At 49.9% G+C, this 22,782-nt stretch overlaps 1 protein-coding gene across 1 annotated transcript in view; it reads right to left on the bottom strand.

The window, feature by feature from the left end:
* LOC130267640 (aldo-keto reductase family 1 member C1-like) overlaps positions 1–22,782 on the bottom strand; it is a 42,667-nt gene that overhangs the window by 16,322 nt on the left and 3,563 nt on the right. Inside the window, exons 4-7 of the mRNA XM_056517694.1 lie at positions 21,489–21,566; positions 21,247–21,369; positions 20,900–21,009; positions 18,566–18,731 (exon numbers count right to left, since the gene is read on the bottom strand). Coding sequence (XP_056373669.1) covers positions 18,566–18,731; positions 20,900–21,009; positions 21,247–21,369; positions 21,489–21,566 — 477 coding nt within the window. The remainder of the gene's footprint in view (positions 1–18,565; positions 18,732–20,899; positions 21,010–21,246; positions 21,370–21,488; positions 21,567–22,782) is intronic.

Here is a 22,782-nt window from a genome sequence, read left to right on the forward strand (position 1 = left end):
ATTCACCTAAAGCCCAAATTCAGCCTAGAAGCACTGATACGGAAGGGACTGAGATTGAGAGAGGAAGTGCAATTTTGGGTGTAGTACACAGAGACTGTGTGCTGCAGCACTGGTGTGTACAACAACTGAAAAGCTAATAGTAGCCAGGCAGTTAGGGTGAGCAGAGCACTAAAAGCGTATTGTCCTCTATTAAGTGTAACCTGTGGTACATCTAAGTGGTGTACCATTTTGTTCCTGATAAAGTCTTAAGGGCCTAGATACTGTTACGCCGAGCGCTCCGGGTCCCCGCTCCTCCCCGGAGCGCTCGCTTCACCTCCTCCGCTGCAGCGCCCCGGTCACGTCCTCTGACCCGGGGCGCTGCGATCCTGCTGCTAGCCGGGATGCGATTCGCGATGCGGGTAGCGCCCGCTCGCGATGCGCACCCCGGCTCTCCTACCTGACTCGCTCCCCGTCTGTTCTGTCCCGGCGCGCGCGGCCCCGCTCCCTAGGGCGCGCGCGCGCCGGGTCTCTGCGATTTAAAGGGCCACTGCGCCGCTGATTGGCGCAGTGGTTCCAATTAGAGTTATCACCTGTGCACTCCCTATATTACCTCACTTCCCTTGCACTCCCTTGCCGGATCTTGTTGCCTTAGTGCCAGTGAAAGCGTTCCTTGTGTGTCCCTTGCCAGTGTTTCCAGACCTTCTGCCGTTGCCCCTGACTACGATCCTTGCTGCCTGCCCCGACCTTCTGCTACGTCCGACCTTGCTTCTGCCTACTCCCTTGTACCGCGCCTATCTTCAGCAGCCAGAGAGGTGAGCCGTTGCTAGTGGATACGACCTGGTCACTACCGCCGCAGCAAGACCATCCCGCTTTGCGGCGGGCTCTGGTGAAAACCAGTAGTGGCTTAGAACCGGTCCACTAGCACGGTCCACGCCAATCCCTCTCTGGCACAGAGGGTCCACTACCTGCCAGCCGGCATCGTGACAGTAGATCCGGCCATGGATCCCGCTGAAGTTCCTCTGCCAGTTGTCGCTGACCTCACCACGGTGGTCGCCCAGCAGTCACAACAGATTGCGCAACAAGGCCAACGGCTGTCTCAACTGACCGTTATGCTACAACAGTTGCTACCACAGCTTCAGCAGTCATCTCCTCCGCCAGCTCCTGCACCTCCTCCGCAGCGAGTGGCCGCTCCTGGGATACGCTTATCCTTGCCGGATAAGTTTGATGGGGACTCTAAGTTTTGCCGTGGCTTCCTTTCCCAATGTTCCCTGCATCTGGAGATGATGTCGGACCTGTTTCCCACTGAAAGGTCTAAGGTGGCTTTCGTAGTCAGTCTTCTGTCCGGAAAAGCCCTGTCATGGGCCACACCGCTCTGGGACCGCAATGACCCCGTCACTGCCTCAGTACACTCCTTCTTCTCGGAAATCCGAAGTGTCTTTGAGGAACCTGCCCGAGCCTCTTCTGCTGAGACTGCCCTGTTGAACCTGGTCCAGGGTAATTCTTCCGTTGGCGAGTATGCCGTACAATTCCGTACACTTGCTTCAGAATTGTCCTGGAATAATGAGGCCCTCTGCGCGACCTTCAAAAAAGGCCTATCCAGCAACATTAAAGATGTTCTGGCCGCACGAGAAATTCCTGCTAATCTACATGAACTTATTCACCTAGCCACTCGCATTGACATGCGTTTTTCTGAAAGGCGTCAGGAACTCCGCCAAGATATGGACTCTGTTCGCACGAGGCGTTTCGTCTCCTCGGCTCCTCTCTCCTCTGGTCCCCTGCAATCTGTTCCTGTGCCTCCCGCCGTGGAGGCTATGCAGGTCGACCGGTCTCGCCTGACACCTCAAGAGAGGACACGACGCCGTATGGAGAACCTCTGCCTGTACTGTGCTAGTACCGAACACTTCCTGAGGGATTGTCCTATCCGTCCTCCCCGCCTGGAAAGACGTACGCTGACTCCGCACAAAGGTGAGACAGTCCTTGATGTCTACTCCGCTTCTCCACGTCTTACTGTGCCTGTGCGGATGTCTGCTTCTGCCTTCTCCTTCTCTACAGTGGCCTTCTTGGACTCTGGTTCTGCAGGAAATTTTATTTTGGCCTCTCTCGTCAACAGGTTCAACATCCCAGTGACCAGTCTCGCCAGACCCCTCTACATCAATTGTGTAAATAATGAAAGATTGGACTGTACCATACGTTTCCGCACGGAGCCCCTTCTTATGAGCATCGGATCTCATCATGAGAGGATTGAACTTTTGGTCCTCCCCAATTGCACCTCGGAGATTCTCCTTGGACTTCCCTGGCTTCAACTTCATTCCCCAACCCTGGATTGGTCCACTGGGGAGATCAAGAGTTGGGGGTCCTCTTGTTCCAAGAACTGTCTAAAACCGGTTCCCAGTAACCCTTGCCGTAACTCTGTGGTTCCTCCAGTAACCGGTCTCCCCAAGGCCTATATGGACTTCGCGGATGTTTTCTGCAAAAAACAAGCTGAGACTCTACCTCCTCACAGGCCTTATGATTGCCCTATCGACCTCCTCCCGGGTACTACTCCACCCCGGGGCAGAATTTATCCTCTCTCTGCCCCAGAGACTCTTGCCATGTCCGAATACGTCCAGGAGAATCTAAAAAGGGGCTTTATCCGTAAATCCTCCTCTCCTGCCGGAGCCGGATTTTTCTTTGTCTCCAAAAAAGATGGCTCCCTACGTCCTTGCATTGACTACCGCGGTCTTAATAAAATCACGGTTAAGAACCGCTACCCCTTACCCCTCATCTCTGAACTCTTTGATCGCCTCCAAGGTGCCCACATCTTCACTAAATTGGACTTAAGAGGCGCCTATAACCTCATCCGCATCAGAGAGGGGGACGAGTGGAAAACGGCATTTAACACCAGAGATGGACACTTTGAGTATCTGGTCATGCCCTTTGGACTGTGCAATGCCCCTGCCGTCTTCCAAGACTTTGTCAATGAAATTTTTCGTGATCTATTATACTCCTGTGTTGTGGTATATCTGGACGATATCCTAATTTTTTCTGCCAATCTAGAGGAACACCGCCGGCATGTCCGTATGGTTCTTCAGAGACTTCGTGACAACCAACTCTATGCCAAAATTGAGAAATGTCTGTTTGAATGCCAATCTCTTCCTTTTCTAGGATATTTGGTCTCTGGCCAGGGACTACAGATGGATCCAGACAAACTCTCTGCCGTCTTAAATTGGCCACGCCCCTCCGGACTCCGTGCTATCCAACGCTTTTTGGGGTTCGCCAATTATTACAGGCAATTTATTCCACATTTTTCTACCATTGTGGCTCCTATCGTGGCTTTAACCAAGAAAAATGCTGATCCCAAGTCCTGGCCTCCTCAAGCAGAAGACTCCTTTAAACAACTCAAGTCTGCCTTTTCTTCGGCTCCCGTGCTCTCCAGACCTGACCCTTCCAAACCCTTCCTATTGGAGGTTGATGCCTCCTCAGTAGGAGCTGGAGCTGTTCTTCTACAAAAAAATCCTTCCGGGCATGCTGTCACTTGTGGTTTTTTCTCTAGGACCTTCTCTCCAGCGGAGAGGAACTACTCCATCGGGGATCGAGAACTTCTAGCCATTAAATTAGCACTTGAGGAATGGAGGCATCTGCTGGAGGGATCAAGATTTCCTGTTATTATCTACACCGACCACAAGAACCTCTCCTACCTCCAGTCGGCCCAACGGCTGAATCCTCGCCAGGCCCGGTGGTCTCTGTTCTTTGCCCGATTTAATTTTGAGATTCACTTTCGTCCTGCCGATAAGAACATTAGAGCCGATGCTCTCTCTCGTTCCTCGGATGCCTCAGAAGTTGATCTCCCTCCGCAACACATCATTCCACCTGACTGCCTGATCTCCACTTCTCCTGCCTCCATCAGACAGACTCCTCCAGGAAAGACCTTTGTTTCTCCACGCCAACGCCTCGGAATCCTCAAATGGGGTCACTCCTCCCATCTCGCAGGTCATGCGGGCATCAAGAAATCTGTGCAACTCATCTCCCGCTTCTATTGGTGGCCAACTCTGGAGACGGATGTTGGGGACTTTGTGCGAGCCTGCACTATCTGTGCCCGGGATAAGACTCCTCGCCAGAAGCCCGCTGGTTTTCTTCATCCTCTGCCTGTCCCCGAACAGCCTTGGTCTCTGATTGGTATGGATTTTATTACTGATTTACCCCCTTCCCGTGGCAACACCGTTATTTGGGTGGTCGTTGATCGATTCTCCAAAATGGCACATTTCATTCCTCTTCCTGGTCTTCCTTCTGCGCCTCAGTTGGCTAAACAATTTTTTGTACACATTTTTCGTCTTCACGGGTTGCCTACGCAGATTGTCTCGGATAGAGGGGTCCAATTCGTGTCTAAATTCTGGAGAGCTCTCTGTAAACAACTCAAGATTAAATTAAATTTTTCCTCTGCATATCATCCCCAGTCCAATGGACAAGTAGAAAGAATTAACCAGATCCTGGGTGATTATTTGCGACATTTTGTTTCCTCCCGCCAGGATGACTGGGCAGATCTCCTTCCATGGGCCGAATTCTCGTATAACTTCAGGGTCTCTGAATCTTCCTCCAAATCCCCATTTTTCGTGGTGTACGGCCGTCACCCTCTTCCCCCCCTCCCTACCCCCTTGCCCTCTGGTCTGCCCGCTGTGGATGAAATTTCTCGTGACCTTTCCATTATATGGAGAGAGACCCAAAATTCTCTCTTACAGGCTTCTTCACGCATGAAGAGGTTCGCGGATAAGAAAAGAAGAGCTCCCCCCGTTTTTTCCCCTGGAGACAAGGTATGGCTCTCCGCTAAATATGTCCGCTTCCGTGTCCCTAGCTACAAGTTGGGACCACGCTATCTTGGTCCTTTCAAAATTCTGTGTCAAATTAATCCTGTCTCTTATAAACTTCTTCTTCCTCCTTCTCTTCGTATCCCTAATGCCTTTCACGTCTCTCTTCTCAAACCACTCATCCTCAACCGTTTTTCTCCCAAATCTGTTCCTCCCACTCCTGTTTCCGGCTCCTCGGACGTCTTCTCGGTCAAGGAGATTTTGGCTGCCAAAAAGGTCAGAGGAAAAAAATTTTTTTTTAGTAGACTGGGAGGGTTGTGGTCCTGAAGAGAGATCCTGGGAACCTGAGGACAACATCCTTGACAAAAGTCTGCTCCTCAGGTTCTCAGGCTCCAAGAAGAGGGGGAGACCCAAGGGGGGGGGTACTGTTACGCCGAGCGCTCCGGGTCCCCGCTCCTCCCCGGAGCGCTCGCTTCACCTCCTCCGCTGCAGCGCCCCGGTCACGTCCTCTGACCCGGGGCGCTGCGATCCTGCTGCTAGCCGGGATGCGATTCGCGATGCGGGTAGCGCCCGCTCGCGATGCGCACCCCGGCTCTCCTACCTGACTCGCTCCCCGTCTGTTCTGTCCCGGCGCGCGCGGCCCCGCTCCCTAGGGCGCGCGCGCGCCGGGTCTCTGCGATTTAAAGGGCCACTGCGCCGCTGATTGGCGCAGTGGTTCCAATTAGAGTTATCACCTGTGCACTCCCTATATTACCTCACTTCCCTTGCACTCCCTTGCCGGATCTTGTTGCCTTAGTGCCAGTGAAAGCGTTCCTTGTGTGTCCCTTGCCAGTGTTTCCAGACCTTCTGCCGTTGCCCCTGACTACGATCCTTGCTGCCTGCCCCGACCTTCTGCTACGTCCGACCTTGCTTCTGCCTACTCCCTTGTACCGCGCCTATCTTCAGCAGCCAGAGAGGTGAGCCGTTGCTAGTGGATACGACCTGGTCACTACCGCCGCAGCAAGACCATCCCGCTTTGCGGCGGGCTCTGGTGAAAACCAGTAGTGGCTTAGAACCGGTCCACTAGCACGGTCCACGCCAATCCCTCTCTGGCACAGAGGGTCCACTACCTGCCAGCCGGCATCGTGACAGATACTGTGAAAGGCCAGGCAAAAGTACACACCTGCTGGTGTTGTAGACAAATATTGTTTTAAGCATAGTGGTGCGTATTGTACTCCCCTTATATATGCACTAAGTATGTCATGTAGAGAAGTGCCAGGACGTGCACAGAGGAGTGGCAGAGGCCTAAATTCATCAGGCAGAGGTCGCAGCAGACTAGGGGCATCAGCTCCCGGTGTCAGCTAGCGGTCGTGTCTTGACCAGCAACCCATCTGCCGTCATCGATTGGTTAACACGTTCATCCACTTCATCACAAGTGACATCTGACACCCCCAGTCAACAGTCGGTGGGTTCCTCAGACACAAACCTCATGTGGCATGGCCCGGGAGCAGTCCCTGTCCTCCCATTGCCTCTGTCCTATGCTGTTCCCTCTCCTAGAGAAGTATCTTGCTGTGGGTTCAGCTCCCACTATTCACTGAGGACGATCTAATAGAGCACGGTCAGCAGCTACTGGACAGCCAAGAAGGGGAGGAGACATCCGTCACTTCTTCCGCTAGGCGGATGCGGAGAGTGATGTGGGAGGCGGTGTTGCGAGCGTTCAACTCTTGAAGCAGACACTGTTGAGGAACCTGAGGAGGACATCAGTGACGAGCAGACACAACTCGATGATGATGAAGCCGATCGCACTTGGGAGCCGGGTGCAGAAGGGGCTTCATCACCATCAGGAGAAGAGAGTTGCAGGTTGTCCGTGAGGCAGCAGCTGAGCCAGCAAGGTGGTAGCACGGTTGGCAGTCAGCATGGTGGCAGAAGTGGACAGTCTGGAGCCAAAGACCACCTGCTTCGCGGCAGCCTACCTTCCCAGGTGGTAGTGGAACAGGGGTTCCTGGAGTCGGCGGCAGTAGCAGTCAATCAGTGTGGACTGTTGGTGGTAAAATCAGCTACTCGGCGGTGTGGCAGATTTCATTAAGCATCCAAAGGAGGTTAACATAGCCACATGCAAGATGTGTCGGCAGAAGGTGAAGCGTGGCCAGGGCCTTAATGTTGGCACCACGGCCCTGCTTCAACACATGCAGCGTCACTATAAAGCGACCTGGGAGAACCGTGGCTCTGATGTGGTGGTCCAGCCTGCTGCATCACCCAGTGGCACGCCGCTCCCTCCTTCATCCAGCCAAGTCTCCACCACCTCAGCCGAAGGGAGCTGTGTGTCATACCCTCCTTCTATCACCCCAGATGCTCCTGCTCCTCCTTCAAGTCAGTCGTTCCACCAGCAATCCATCGGCGAAGCCATGTCCAAAAGACAACAGTATGCGCCCACTCATCCAACGGCGCAGAACCTGAATGTGCTCCCGTCTAAGTTGCTGGTGCTGCAGTCCCTCCCTTTTAGAGAACTGATGGCTTGTGCCAAGCCGAGGTAGAGAGTCCCAAGCCGTACCAGCCCTGCACAATTTTGTGGAACAGAAGGTGGGCCAGTCCTTGAGCCGGTCGGTGTGTACCAAACTACGGTCAGGGACAATACATGTCCTTTAGGGCCCACTGGGTGAATGTGGTTCCTGCACAGCCACAACAGCAACTTGGACTGCTTCCGCCTCCACGCTCTCAGGCCGTTGGTCCTGTGACAATGTGCAACTCCACCTCCTCATCCTCCACCGTCTCCTCAGCCTCCACTGCACAGACAAGTCTCAGTGCCCCTCCAGAATACCATGTGTGCAGGGCACGGAGGTGTCACACTGTTCTTCACATGGTTTGCCTTGGCGAACGGAGTCACGCGACAGGAACTGCTAAAAGTCATTCATCAAGAAATCGGATCATGGCTTACTCCACAAAAACTGGAAATTGGAACCATGGTGACCGACAACGCGAAGAACATCTTGTCTGTGCTGCAACAAGTGTTACGCCGAGCGCTCCGGGTCCCTGCAAGTGGCTAGTGGATCGGTCTCGCCTGACCCATGAAGAGAGGACTCGCCGTAGGGAAAAAATCTATGTCTGTACTGCGCTAGTACCGAACATTTCTTGGTGGATTGCCCTATTCGTCCTTCACGTCTAGGAAACGCACGCACGCACCCAGCTCATGTGGGTGTGGCGTCCCTTGGTACGAAGTCTGCTTCTCCACGTCTCACTGTGCCCATGCGGATTTCTCCTTCTGCCAACTCCTCCCTCTCAGCCGTGGCCTGCTTGGACTCTGGTGCTTCTGGAAATTTTATTCTGGACTCTTTGGTGAATAAGTTCTGCATCCCGCTGACCCGTCTCGTCAAGCGGCTCTACATTTCTTCGGTCAACGGAGCGAAGTTGGACTGTACTGTGCGTTACCGCACAGAACCTCTCTTAATGTGCATTGGACCCCATCACGAAAAGATTGAATTTTTCGTCCTTCCCAACTGCACCTCTTCTTTTTTCAGAAGGAGACTCAAGAGGCGTCCCCTATGTTCTTGTCTCTTTTGAGGGGACAAGTAGACAAAAAGAGGGGGAGACCTAAGCGGGGGGGGTACTGTTACGCAGAGCGCTCCGGGTCCCTGCTCCTCCTCGGAGCACTCGCGGCGTTTCTCTCTCTGCAGCACCCCGGTCAAACCCACTGACCGGGAGCGCTGCACTGACATTGCCGGCGGGGATGCGATTCGCATAGCGGGACGCGCCCGCTCGCGAATCGCATCCCAAGTCACTTACCCGTCCCCGGCTGTCATGTTCTGGCGCGCGCGGCTCCGCTCTCTAGGGCGCGCACGCGCCAGCTCTCTAAGATTTAAAGGGCCAGTGCACCAATGATTGGTGCCTGGCCCAATCAGCCTAATTAGCTTCCACCTGCTCCCTGTCTATATTACCTCACTTCCCCTGCACTTCCTGGCCGGATCTTGTTGCCTTGTGCCAGTGAAAGCGTTTAGTGTTGTCCAAAGCCTGTGTTCCAGATCTCCTGCTATCCTCATTGACTACGAACCTTGCCGCCTGCCCCGACCTTCTGCTACGTCTGACCTTGCCTCTGCCTAGTCCTTCTGTCCCACGCCTTCTCAGCAGTCAGCGAGGTTGAGCCGTTGCCAGTGAATACGACCTGGTTGCTACCGCCGCAGCAAGACCATCCCGCTTCGTGGCGGGCTCTGGTGAAAACCAGTAGCAACCCTAGAACCGGTCCACCGACACGGTCCACGCCAATCCCTCGCTGACACAGAGGATCCACATCCAGCCTGCCGAATCCTAACAACAAGGAAACCTTAGCCATGCACCCTGCACGGCACACTGTTCAATCTGGTTGTCAAGCGGTTCCCGAAGTGTTTCTCCCCATCTGCAAGACATCCTAATAATGGGAAGGAAACTTTACATGCACTTCAGCCACTCTTATACCGCAAAGCACTCCCTCCTTGAGCTGCAGCGTCAGAACGGTATCCCCCAACATAGTCTGATTTGCAACGTTTCCATACTTTGGAATTCCTCCCTCCATATGTTGGACGACTATACAAACAGAGAAAAGTCATCAACGATTTCTTGATGATCCAAGCGGATAGGAGTGCTCCCCTGTGTAACTTCAATGTCAACCAGTGGCAGCTCATACGTGACACCTGCCGTTTGCTCAGGCCGTTTGAGGAAGCCACATATTAGACAGTCGCCTGGATTATGGGATGAACGACGTCATTCCACTGCTTCATCTACTACAAGACATACTGGAAATGATGGCTGGTCAGGGCACTGGAGACGTGGCCACATGAGCCTTGTAGGGGCTGAACTGGAGGAGGAGGGGGAGGAAGGGCACAGTGGAGCACAGTTTAGGTGTCACGATGCCGGCTGGCAGGTAGTGGATCCTCTGTGCCAGAGAGGGATTGGCGTGGACCGTGCTAGTGGATCGGTTCTAAGTCACTACTGGTTTTCACCAGAGCCCGCCGCAAAGCGGGATGGTCTTGCTGCGGCGGTAGTGACCAGGTCGTATCCACTAGCAACGGCTCACCTCTCTGGCTGCTGAAGATAGGCGCGGTACAAGGGAGTAGACAGAAGCAAGGTCGGACGAAGCAGAAGGTCGGGGCAGGCAGCAAGGATCGTAGTCAGGGGCAACGGCAGGAGGTCTGGAACACAGGCTAGGAACACACAAGGAAACGCTTTCACTGGCACGATGGCAACAAGATCCGGCAAGGGAGTGCAGGGGAAGTGAGGTGATATAGGGAAGTGCACAGGTGAACACACTAATTGGAATCACTGCGCCAATCAGCGGCGCAGTGGCCCTTTAAATCGCAAAGACCCGGCGCGCGCGCGCCCTAGGGAGCGGGGCCGCGCGCGCCGGGACAGGACCGAGGGAGAGCGAGTCAGGTACGGGAGCCGGGGTGCGCATCGCGAGCGGGCGCTACCCGCATCGCGAATCGCATCCCGGCTGGAAGCGGAATCGCAGCGCCCCGGGTTTGTGGATCTGACCGGAGCGCTGCAGTGGGGAGAGTGTAGCGAGCGCTCCGGGGAGGAGCGGGGACCCGGAGCGCTCGGCGTAACAGTACCCCCCCCCTTGGGTCTCCCCCTCTTCTTAGAGCCTGAGAACCTGAGGAGCAGACTTTTGTCTAGGATGTTGTCCTCAGGTTCCCAGGATCTCTCTTCTGGACCACAACCCTCCCAATCCACTAAAAAAAAGGTTTTCCCTCTGACCTTTTTAGAAGCTAGGATCTCTTTGACGGAGAAGATGTCCGAGGAGCCGGAAACAGGAGTGGGAGGAACAGATTTGGGAGAGAAACGGTTGAGGATGAGTGGTTTAAGAAGAGAAACGTGAAAGGCATTAGGGATACGAAGAGAAGGAGGAAGAAGAAGTTTGTAAGAGACAGGATTAATCTGACACAAAATTTTGAAAGGACCAAGATAGCGTGGTCCCAACTTGTAGCTAGGGACACGGAAGCGGACATATTTAGCGGAGAGCCATACCTTGTCTCCAGGGGAAAAAATGGGAGGAGCTCTTCTTTTCTTATCCGCGAACTTCTTCATGCGTGATGAAGCCTGTAAGAGAGAATTTTGGGTCTCTCTCCATATGATGGAAAGGTCACGAGAAATTTCATCCACAGCGGGCAGACCAGAGGGCAAGGGGGTAGGGAGGGGGGGAAGAGGGTGACGGCCGTACACCACGAAAAATGGGGATTTGGAGGAAGATTCAGAGACTCTGAAGTTATACGAGAATTCGGCCCATGGAAGGAGATCTGCCCAGTCATCCTGGCGGGAGGAAACAAAATGTCGTAAATAATCACCCAAGACCTGGTTAATTCTTTCTACTTGTCCATTGGATTGGGGATGATATGCAGAAGAAAAATTTAATTTAATCTTGAGTTGTTTACAGAGAGCCCTCCAGAATTTAGACACGAATTGGACGCCTCTATCCGAGACGATCTGCGTAGGCAACCCGTGAAGACGAAAAATGTGTACAAAAAATTGTTTAGCCAACTGAGGCGCTGAAGGAAGACCAGGAAGAGGGATGAAATGTGCCATTTTGGAGAATCGATCAACGACCACCCAAATAACAGTGTTGCCACGGGAAGGGGGTAAATCAGTAATAAAATCCATACCAATCAGAGACCAAGGCTGTTCGGGGACAGGCAGGGGATGAAGAAAACCAGCGGGCTTCTGGCGAGGAGTCTTATCCCGGGCACAGATAGTGCAGGCTCGCACAAAGTCCACAACATCCGTCTCCAGAGTCGGCCACCAATAGAAGCGGGAGATGAGTTGCACAGATTTCTTGATGCCCACATGACCTGCGAGATGGGAGGAGTGACCCCATTTGAGGATTCCGAGGCGTTGGCGTGGAGAAACAAAGGTCTTTCCTGGAGGAGTTTGCCTGATGGAGGCTGGAGAAGTGGAGATCAGGCAGTCAGGTGGAATGATGTGTTGCGGAGAGAGTTCAATTTCTGAGGCATCCGAGGAACGAGAGAGAGCATCGGCCCTAATGTTCTTATCGGCAGGCCGAAAGTGAATTTCAAAATTAAATCGGGCAAAGAACAGAGACCACCGGGCCTGGCGAGGATTCAGCCGTTGGGCAGACTGGAGGTAGGAGAGGTTCTTGTGGTCGGTGTAAATAATAACTGGAAATCTTGATCCCTCCAGCAGATGCCTCCATTCCTCAAGTGCTAATTTGATGGCTAGAAGCTCTCGATCCCCGATGGAGTAGTTCCTCTCCGCCGGAGAGAAGGTCCTAGAAAAAAAATCACAAGTGACAGCATGCCCGGAAGAATTTTTTTGTAGAAGAACAGCTCCAGCTCCCACTGAGGAGGCATCAACCTCCAATAGGAAGGGTTTGGAAGGGTCAGGTCTGGAGAGCACGGGAGCCGAAGAAAAGGCAGACTTGAGTCGTTTAAAGGCGTCTTCCGCTTGAGGAGGCCAAGACTTGGGATCGGCATTTTTTTTGGTTAAAGCCACGATAGGAGCCACAACGGTAGAAAAATGTGGAATAAATTGCCTGTAATAATTGGCGAACCCCAAAAAGCGTTGGATAGCACGGAGTCCGGAGGGGCGTGGCCAATCTAAGACGGCAGAGAGTTTGTCTGGATCCATTTGTAGTCCCTGGCCAGAGACCAAGTATCCTAGAAAAGGAAGAGATTGGCATTCAAACAGACATTTCTCGATTTTGGCATAGAGTTGATTGTCACGAAGTCTCTGAAGAACCATACGGACATGCTGGCGGTGTTCTTCTAGATTGGCAGAAAAAATTAGGATATCGTCCAGATATACAACAACACAGGAGTATAACAGATCACGAAAAATTTCATTAACAAAGTCTTGGAAGACAGCAGGGGCGTTGCACAGGCCAAAGGGCATGACCAGGTACTCAAAGTGTCCATCTCTGGTGTTAAATGCCGTTTTCCACTCATCCCCCTCTCTGATGCGGATGAGGTTATAAGCACCTCTTAAGTCCAATTTAGTAAAGATGTGGGCACCTTGGAGGCGATCAAAGAGTTCAGAGATGAGGGGTAGGGGGTAGCGGTTCTTAACCGTGATTTTATTAAGACCGCGGTAGTCAATGCAAGGACGTAGGGAGCCATCTTTTTTGGACACAAAGAAAAATCCGGCTCCGGCAGGAGAGGAGGATTTACGGATAAAGCCCTTTTTTAAATTTTCCTGGACGTATTCAGACATGGCAAGAGTCTCTGGGGCAGAGAGAGGATAAATTCTGCCCCGGGGTGGAGTAGTGCCCGGGAGGAGGTCGATAGGACAATCATAAGGCCTGTGAGGAGGTAGAGTCTCAGCTTGTTTTTTGCAGAAAACATCCGCGAAGTCCATATAGGCCTTAGGGAGACCGGTTACTGGAGGAACCACAGAGTCATGGCAAGGGTTACCGGTTTTAGACAGTCCTTGGAACAAGAGGGCCCCCAACTCTTGATCTCCCCAGTGGACCAATCCAGGGTTGGGGAATGAAGTTGAAGCCAGGGAAGTCCAAGGAGAATTTCCGAAGTGCAATTGGGGAGGACCAAAAGTTCAATCCTCTCGTGATGAGATCCGATGCTCATTAGAAGGGGCTCCGTGCGGAAACGTATGGTACAGTCCAATCTTTCATTGTTTACACAATTGATGTAAAGGGGTCTGGCGAGACTGGTCACTGGGATGTTGAACCTGTTGACGAGAGAGGCCAAAATAAAATTTCCTGCAGATCCAGAGTCCAAGAAGGCCACAGTAGAGAAGGAGAAGGCAGAGGCAGACATCCGCACAGGCACAGTAAGACGTGGAGAAGCAGAGTAGACATCAAGGACTGTCTCACCTTTGTGCGGAGTCAGCGTACGTCTTTCCAGGCGGGGAGGACGGATAGGACAATCCCTCAGGAAGTGTTCGGTACTAGCACAGTACAGGCAGAGGTTCTCCATGCGGCGTCGTGTCCTCTCTTGAGGTGTCAGGCGAGACCGGTCGACCTGCATAGCCTCCACGGCGGGAGGCACAGGAACGGATTGCAGGGGACCAGAGGAGAGAGGAGCCGAGGAGAAGAAATGCCTCGTGCGAACAGAGTCCATATCTTGGCGGAGCTCCTGACGCCTTTCGGAAAAACGCATGTCAATGCGAGTGGCTAGGTGAATGAGTTCATGTAGATTAGCAGGAATTTCTCGTGCGGCCAGAACATCTTTAATGTTGCTGGATAGGCCTTTTTTAAAGGTCGCGCAGAGGGCCTCATTATTCCAGGATAATTCTGAAGCAAGAGTACGGAATTGAACGGCATACTCGCCAACGGAAGAATTACCCTGGACCAGGTTCAACAGGGCAGTCTCAGCAGAAGAGGCTCGGGCAGGTTCCTCAAAGACACTTCGGATTTCAGAGAAGAAGGAGTGTACAGAGGCAGTGACGGGGTCATTGCGGTCCCAGAGCGGTGTGGCCCAAGACAGGGCTTTTCCAGACAGAAGGCTGACTACGAAAGCCACCTTAGACCTTTCAGTGGGAAACTGGTCCGACATCATCTCCAGATGCAGGGAACATTGGGAAAGAAAGCCACGGCAAAACTTAGAGTCCCCATCAAATTTATCCGGCAAGGATAGGCGTAGACCAGGAGCGGCCACTCGCTGCGGAGGAGGTGCAGGAGCTGGCGGAGGAGATGACTGCTGAAGCTGTGGTAGTAACTGCTGTAGCATAACGGTCAGTTGAGACAGCTGTTGGCCTTGTTGCGCTATCTGTTGTGACTGCTGGGCGACCACCGTGGTGAGGTCAGCGACAACTGGCAGAGGAACTTCAGCGGGATCCATGGCCGGATCTACTGTCACGATGCCGGCTGGCAGGTAGTGGATCCTCTGTGCCAGAGAGGGATTGGCGTGGACCGTGCTAGTGGATCGGTTCTAAGTCACTACTGGTTTTCACCAGAGCCCGCCGCAAAGCGGGATGGTCTTGCTGCGGCGGTAGTGACCAGGTCGTATCCACTAGCAACGGCTCACCTCTCTGGCTGCTGAAGATAGGCGCGGTACAAGGGAGTAGACAGAAGCAAGGTCTGACGAAGCAGAAGGTCGGGGCAGGCAGCAAGGATCGTAGTCAGGGGCAACGGCAGGAGGTCTGGAACACAGGCTAGGAACACACAAGGAAACGCTTTCACTGGCACGATGGCAACAAGATCCGGCAAGGGAGTGCAGGGGAAGTGAGGTGATATAGGGAAGTGCACAGGTGAACACACTAATTGGAATCACTGCGCCAATCAGCGGCGCAGTGGCCCTTTAAATCGCAAAGACCCGGCGCGCGCGCGCCCTAGGGAGCGGGGCCGCGCGCGCCGGGACAGGACCGAGGGAGAGCGAGTCAGGTACGGGAGCCGGGGTGCGCATCGCGAGCGGGCGCTACCCGCATCGCGAATCGCATCCCGGCTGGAAGCGGAATCGCAGCGCCCCGGGTCAGTGGATCTGACCGGAGCGCTGCAGTGGGGAGAGTGTAGCGAGCGCTCCGGGGAGGAGCGGGGACCCGGAGCGCTCGGCGTAACATTAGGTTTCCCGAGATGGGCGATTTTTCTAGTCATCTGACTGGAGAGGAGGAGCAGGAGCAGCCAGAGGAGCTGGAGGGTTATGAGGAAGGCGAGACAGAGGAGCCAGACACACCGTGGCAGTATGCAGTGGAGATGGAGTCAGGGAGTCCCTCCGAGTCACTTGCACAAATTGCACGATGCATGCTCACTTACTTGCGTAGTGACCACCGAATTGTGGATGACTTCTGGCTCTCCACCTTAATGGACCCTCGTTACCGCCACAAAATGGGGGCCTTTTTTACACCCACTGAGAGGGAGGACAAACTGACCTACTACAGAGGCATCCTATATAGTCAGTTGGCCGATGCCTATCTGCGCCATCGTCCATCCACTCGCAGGTTTTACTCGGGGGGCCCTCTGCGCTCACCTTCCACTGCCATGGCTGCTTGGGAGGGGAGGGGTGGGAGGAGCAGTACCCCTTCAATCAGGAGCAGCCTGAGTCTACAGTCGCTGATGAGTAGCTTTCTTCACCCGCATAATGAAGCAACTCATCAGCAGCAGGTAGACATGGAACAGGACCTGAACCAGCAGGTGGTGGCATACCTTAACATGGCCATGCCAAAACACCTTGAAGATCTGCTGGACTTCTGGGCAGCCAAACTTGATTTGTGGCCACAACTAGCAGAGTTTGCCCTGGAAAAGCTGTCCTGCCCGGCCAGTAGTGTGCCACCAGAGCGGGGGTTCAGTGCGGCAGCAGCCATAGTCACCCCAAGGCGAACTCGTCTGTCCATGAAAAATGTATAGAGACTGACCTTTGTGAAGATGAGTCAGGGATGGATCAGCCAGGATTTCCACCCACCAATGCCAGATGCCTCAGAGTAGATTGACCATGGTGCCACACCAACACTTCACAAATATGGATAGTGCCAAACATGTTTAAGGTGCTGCTCCCAAGTTACAGACATTCCTCCGCATCAGATCACAAGTAAGTATTGAGGATATGCATTAGCTAAAACTTTAATAATATTCTTAGGATAAAATATATGGACCCAACATTTTTTTTAAATCAAACAAAAGGAAAAGTGTGCAAAAAACTCCATGTGCCACCTACAACCCCAAGTATTGATGTGATGCAAAGACCTCTAAAAGGTGGAAGGGAACAACGTATGGTTCATTGTAACCGGTGGAGGTAAAAACTTCCCCTTTAAGGCCCTACTCTCACCCTATTAATTCCCTTCTTGGCAAGTGTTACTCGCCTAAAAAGGACGGCCCCACACACGAACCTTTCTGTATTTTCCCCTACAAACACTGCCATTTCCCAGGGTTTTTAGGTGGAAATACCAAAAATTCCTGTGTGGGGCCGCCCTTTTTAGGGTGAGTAACACTTGCCAAGAAGGGAATTAAAGGTGTAGTCCAGTTCTGAAAAACGTATCCCCTATCCTAAGGATAGGGAATAAGTTTCAGCTCGCGGGGATCCGACCGCTCCTGTATGGGGCCCCGGCTCGCTGACCAGATAGCGGGTGTCGACCACCGCACGAATCGGAGGCCGACACGCCCCCTCAATACAGCGTTATGGCAGAGCTGGAGATTGCCGAAGGCAGCGCTCTGGCTCTGCCATAGAGTTGTATTGAGGGGGCGTGTCAGCCGGTGCTTCATGCGGTGGTCAACAGGCCCCCTTCCCGCAGGCTTCCGGGGCCCGATACAGGAGATCGTGGGGGGCCCAAGAGGTCGGACCAATCTGAAACTTATCCCTAGTTTTTCAGCACTGGACTACTCCTTTAATAGGGCGAGAGTGGGGCCTTACAGGGGATTTTTTTTTACCCCCACCAGTTACAATGGACAATGCGTTGTTCCCTTCCACCTTTAGGGCGAGTAACACTTGCCAAGAAGGGAATAAATAATGCGAGAGTAGGGCCTTACAGGGGAAGTGTTTACCCCACCGGTTACAATGGACCATACTTTGTTCCCTTCCACCTTTTAGAGGTCTTTGCATCACATCAATACTTGGTGATGTAGGTGGCACATAGTGTTTTTTGCATGGTGTTCTTTCCTTTTGTTTGAATGAAAAAAAATTTGGGTCCAAATATTTTATCCTAAGAATATTATTAAAAGTTAAGTTTCACGTAATGCATATCCTCAATACTTACTTGTGCACACTAACACTTTTACAAAAGAGACCGTTTTCTTCTGCCTACCTGCCTCAGCTACTATTCTGATCCTGCCACCTGCCTGATGCCACACATCTGATGCCAAATTCTCCTTTTTTCACCCACCTTCGTCACCAGGTACTGGTATTGCCACCCACCGCCCACTATATCCCCGGGTCACTTTCAGGACTCCTGATGCTTCTGATGCCACCTCCAGGCTGCCTCATTCTGCAACTAAATGGTCTCCTCATGCTTCCGCCACCTCCAGGCTGTGTCATTCAGCCACTATACGGTCTCCTCATGCTGCTGCCACCTCCATGCTGTGTCATTCAACCACTATATGGTCTCCTGATGCTGCTGCCTCCTCCAGGCTGTGTTATTAAGCCACTATATGTTCTCCTCATACTGATGCCACCTACAGGCTCTGTCATTGTGCTGCTCTGCGACAGTGATTCTAATAGCGACACCTCTGATCTGCATGTCATACTGAATGACAGTATTATTTCACTAACCCAGCACACACCCTATGCGTGTTACAGCAAGGCAAAGTGTTGTACACCCCTATTGAGGACCGATCCGAATCGGCCTAATCAAATTTTTCAAAAATGTGCTCATCTCTAAACATAATGTTACTGATTTCAAATGGTAATTTTAAAGAAAAATGAAAACAGAGCAAGAATTGCATTTTTTTTTATCACATCATATATCCGAGCAAAAAAATGTATTGAATAAAATAAATAAAAAGTGATAAAAAAAATAAATAAAAAGAAATAATATCTGGTGAGTTCTGTAAAAATGATAACCTCTCCCAATCCCCTGCAGCCGCTGTGCTGACGCTCCTGGACCCTACTCGTCATTGTTACTTTCTGATTCTTGGCGATGTGTCATCCTTGCAAAAACTTTCCAATCCAGTCAATCACTGGCCACAGCTGTTTCCCACCTCAGTCAGTGATTGGCTGAACAGGCACTTCCTGTGGGGATGGCACGTCGACAGGAACAAGGAAGTAGCGGTGACAAATGGAGATCGGGAACATCAGTGCAGGGGGATAGGTAAGTATTACCCTTTTTTTTTTTTTTTTTTAAACCCAGACAGTTGTCAAAAATGTATTATCCCGTACTATGCCTTTAAGAGCTTCTGATATACAGTATAGCAAGGTACTGCTAAGAATCCCAGAATTTACTGATATTGAATTTCCCCTATTTACCTGGAAATTCTGTCTGATCCTCTCGGAGGTGAAACTTTTTGCTAGAATGACAATTCCCCTCTGTAACAGATATCGCATGGCCACCTGGGCCGGGGAGCGGTTCACCTTCTTAGCGATTGTATTTAAGACAGGATCTTCAAGTACTTTAGGGGAATTCTGGTCAATCCTATAAAAAAAATATATATATTTGCTGTTTTTCTTACATTGCTCCTCCTATTTATTAATCAGTATATACAACACACAGGATATTGTGTTGTTCTTTAGAATAGGATGAGGTGTAGGCAGGAGAGGCAGCTGCTTAGGGTGTTTCAAGAATCCCGGGGATAATGGTCATTATGTGATGTCTTCTCGTGATACTGATGCAACGATATGAGCACAATAAATAATGCTGTCATATGGTTGCTGGATGAAATACTGTTACTGGTACTATCACAGGAGAATTGTGGCTGTGGTATATTATAGAGTAAAATACGAGCACTGATATAGCAGGTACTGGGTAAGTGCTGCCAATATGTTTTGTATGGATATTCAACCAGTAGGTACGAGTAGACTGGTGTCGGGGTGAGTACGGGGGAATAAATACCACCAGCTCAACATTTAGACAAAACAACAAAAACATTCAAGGAGATTTATCAGAACCTGTGTAGAGTGAAAGTGGCCCAGAGCAACCAATCAGATCACTTCTTTCATTTTTCATTTAAACATGAAAGAAGCGATCTGATTGGTTGCTATGGGCAACTGGCCAACTACTACTCTGCTCAGGTTTTGTTAACAACTCTCCCCCATTATTTCTATAATACAGACCAAAACCTATTCGATGACAATGTATAATATATATATATATAAATATATATATATATATATATATGTATATATGTATATATATATATATATATATATATTGAGAAGGACAGCATGAGGCTGATGAATCATAGCTCCTCTAACACTGTTTGTGATGGAATAAATGGCACATTTTACAGTTTTGGACAATGTTGTGCTGCAGTGATCCATTATTCTACATTGAGGGCCTCTGGCCAGGTACCGTATATTGGCATACATTTTATTTGTACTTTTTTTTTTTTTTGGTGGATGTGATGCCTATATATGTAATATATAGCACAATCCTATGATTGATTCACCAGCTATAAATCACAGACCCACCATAAGCAAATGTTTACACTACATAATGTATAGAACCAGTATAACCAGTCACATAGCTAACGTAATATTTATCATCACTATTGTATGTCTACTAATAGTGAGCGATAGATGAAAGCATTATAGTAGTTATATTCTTGTGTATAGGAGGCAGTATTATAATAGTTATATTCTTGTACATATGAGCAGTATTATAGTAGTTATATTCTCGTATATAGGAGCAGTATTATAGTAGTTATATTCTTGTATATAGGAGGCAGTATTATAGTAGTTATATTCTTGTATATAGGAGCAGTATTATAGTAGTTATATTCTTGTATATAGGAGCAGTATTATAGTAGTTATATTCTTGTATATAGGAGCAGTATTATAGTAGTTATATTATTGTATATAGGAGCAGTATTATAGTAGTTATATTCTTGTATATAGGAGCAGTATTATAGCAGTTATATTCTTGTATATAGGAGCAGTATTATAGTAGTTATATTCTCGTATATAGGAGCAGTATTATAGTAGTTATATTCTTGTATATAGGAGCAGTATTATAGTAGTTACATTCTCGTATATAGGAGCAGTATTATAGTAGTTATATTCTTGTATATAGCAGCAGTATTATAGTAGTTATATTCTTGTATATAGGAGCAGTATTATAGTAGTTATATTCTTGTATATAGGAGCAGTATTATAGTAGTTATATTCTTGTATATAGGAGCAGTATTATAGTAGTTATATTCTTATATATAGGGAGCAGTATTATAGTAGTTATATTCTTGTATATAGGAGCAGTATTATAATAGTTATATTCTTGTATATAGGAGGCAGTATTATAGTAGTTATATTCTTGTATATAGGAGCAGTATTATAGTGGTTATATTCTTGTATATAGGAGCAGTATTATAGTAGATATATTCTTGTATATAGGAGCAGTATTATAGTAGTTATATTCTTGTATATAGGAGCAGTATTATAGTAGTTATATTCTTGTATATAGGAGCAGGATTATAGTAGTTATATTCTTGTATATAGGAGCAGTATTATAGTAGTTATATTCTTGTATATAGGTGCAGTATTATAGTAGTTATATTCTTGTATATAGGAGGCAGTATTATAGTAGATATATTCTTGTATATAGGGGCAGTATATTAGTAGATATACACGCACAGTTCTTGTACTTACCAGCCCTCTACTCTGCTGGACCCCAGTACACTGTATCCCACCAGCACAATATCATTAGACTTGCAGAACTCCAGTAATTTGCTCTGATTGAGGAATATGTGACATTCTACCTGTATAGAGATATAAGGCTCATTAATGTGACTGTATAGGATTGGAAAACATAGATTGCTACTTTCAGAAACAGCGCCACCCCTGTCTACAGGTTGTGCCTGGTATTACAGCTCAGCTCTATTGAAGTGAGTGGGGCGGGGCTTGGTTATGACACTCAAATTGTGAACAAATACGGTGCATTTTTCTTATCCTGGACCAAAATATCTGATTTATCCTGAATGCTATGTAATAGTCACCTGGTTGCAGACTGGTTTGTACTTGAGTCCTGGCATGTTGAGAATCAGTTCCAGTTGCCGGCGGTTAAAATTGGAGACACCAATGGATCGGACCAGCCCGGCGTCTTTGCACGCTTCCATAGCCTAAAAATTGTGGTTGCAAAATTAGAGACACTTTGCCAAAACTAGAAATTTTTGTCCACAGGGTGGCCGATGAATAAATCTGCCATAAACATTGAGATGGTCCCATCCTTATAATTTACCTTCCATGTATCCCGGACATCCGTGTTATGAAACATCAGCTTCCCATTTTCATCTGTGGGCATCAGATTATCTCCGGGCTGGGGGAGAAAAAAGTATTTGCTGAGTTATTCAACTGGGTTCCATCACGTCTTCTACTCTAGTCACATCCAGATCTGCAGATATCGGTTGCCAACCCTCAAATAAAGGTAGGGGGGAGATTAAAAAGACACAGGGGGCGGTCCCATGTAGCGTCTATATTGACTCTGTGTGATCCCTCCACCGCACCTAAGTGATATGGCTGTTGTAGGTCGTGGCGATCGAGGTTCACTTGGTTGACTAAAAGTGGAGCTGCTGCACTCGGACCGATTCTGGGTTCCCGATGTGGGACCAGCTTGGAAATGTGAGAGTGAATTGGAAAAGGCGGTCTTGGAGGCTCTGCTCAGGGTTGTACACAGTGAAGCGGACGCAGGCCGGCACAGGACAATAAATATTTTATTGAGAAATGCGGACAACGCGTTTCAGCACTCAAGGGGGCCTTTACCTCAGGTCCAATTTGGCAGTACACTTTTTTTGGAGTAGGTACCTTTGAAAGTGTGCTGGTGGGGATCCTGTCTGTGTGGCGGTGCCGGCGTGGAGCACGCCGGCACCGCCACACAGACGGGATTCCCACCAGCACACTTTCAAAGGTACCTACTCCAAAAAAGTGTACTGCCAAATTGGACCTGAGGAAGGCACCCTTGAGTTCCAAAACACATTGGCCCTCATTTACTATTGCAAACCCGACATGTTTTGTCGGGATGTGCGCCAGATTCTGTCGCATTGTGCCAGACATTCTATCTGCACCAGATTGTTCACCAGACATTGTGCCAGAATTGAGAAAACCCGACAAACTCTCCATTTTGCTAAGAAAACCCGAAAAAGGGGCATGGCTGCCGGGGAAAGGGGGTGTGGTCTATGAAAAGGGGCATGTCCCTGCCATTTTCACAAAAACCCAACATATTTACTAAGGTTCCCACATAAAATGTGGTGGATTTCAACTGAGGAAAACCCGACAGATCAGAAGATGTGTAGGAAAAGGCAAAGTGTAGGGAAAGTGGAAACTGTAGGGAAACCTTAGTAAATACCGTGGAAAATAAATTGTAGGGAATTAAAACCCACAAAGAAACCTACACAAGACTCTTAGTAAATGAGGCCATTGTCTGTATTTCTCAATAAAATATTTATTGTCCTGTGCCGGCCTGCGTCCGCTTCATTGTGTACAACCCTGAGCAGAGCCTCCAAGACCGCCTTTACCAATTGGGACCTATGGTCGAT

Source organism: Hyla sarda, chromosome 4 (genome assembly GCF_029499605.1).
Source record: "Hyla sarda isolate aHylSar1 chromosome 4, aHylSar1.hap1, whole genome shotgun sequence".
Taxonomy (NCBI): Eukaryota; Metazoa; Chordata; class Amphibia; order Anura; family Hylidae; genus Hyla; species Hyla sarda.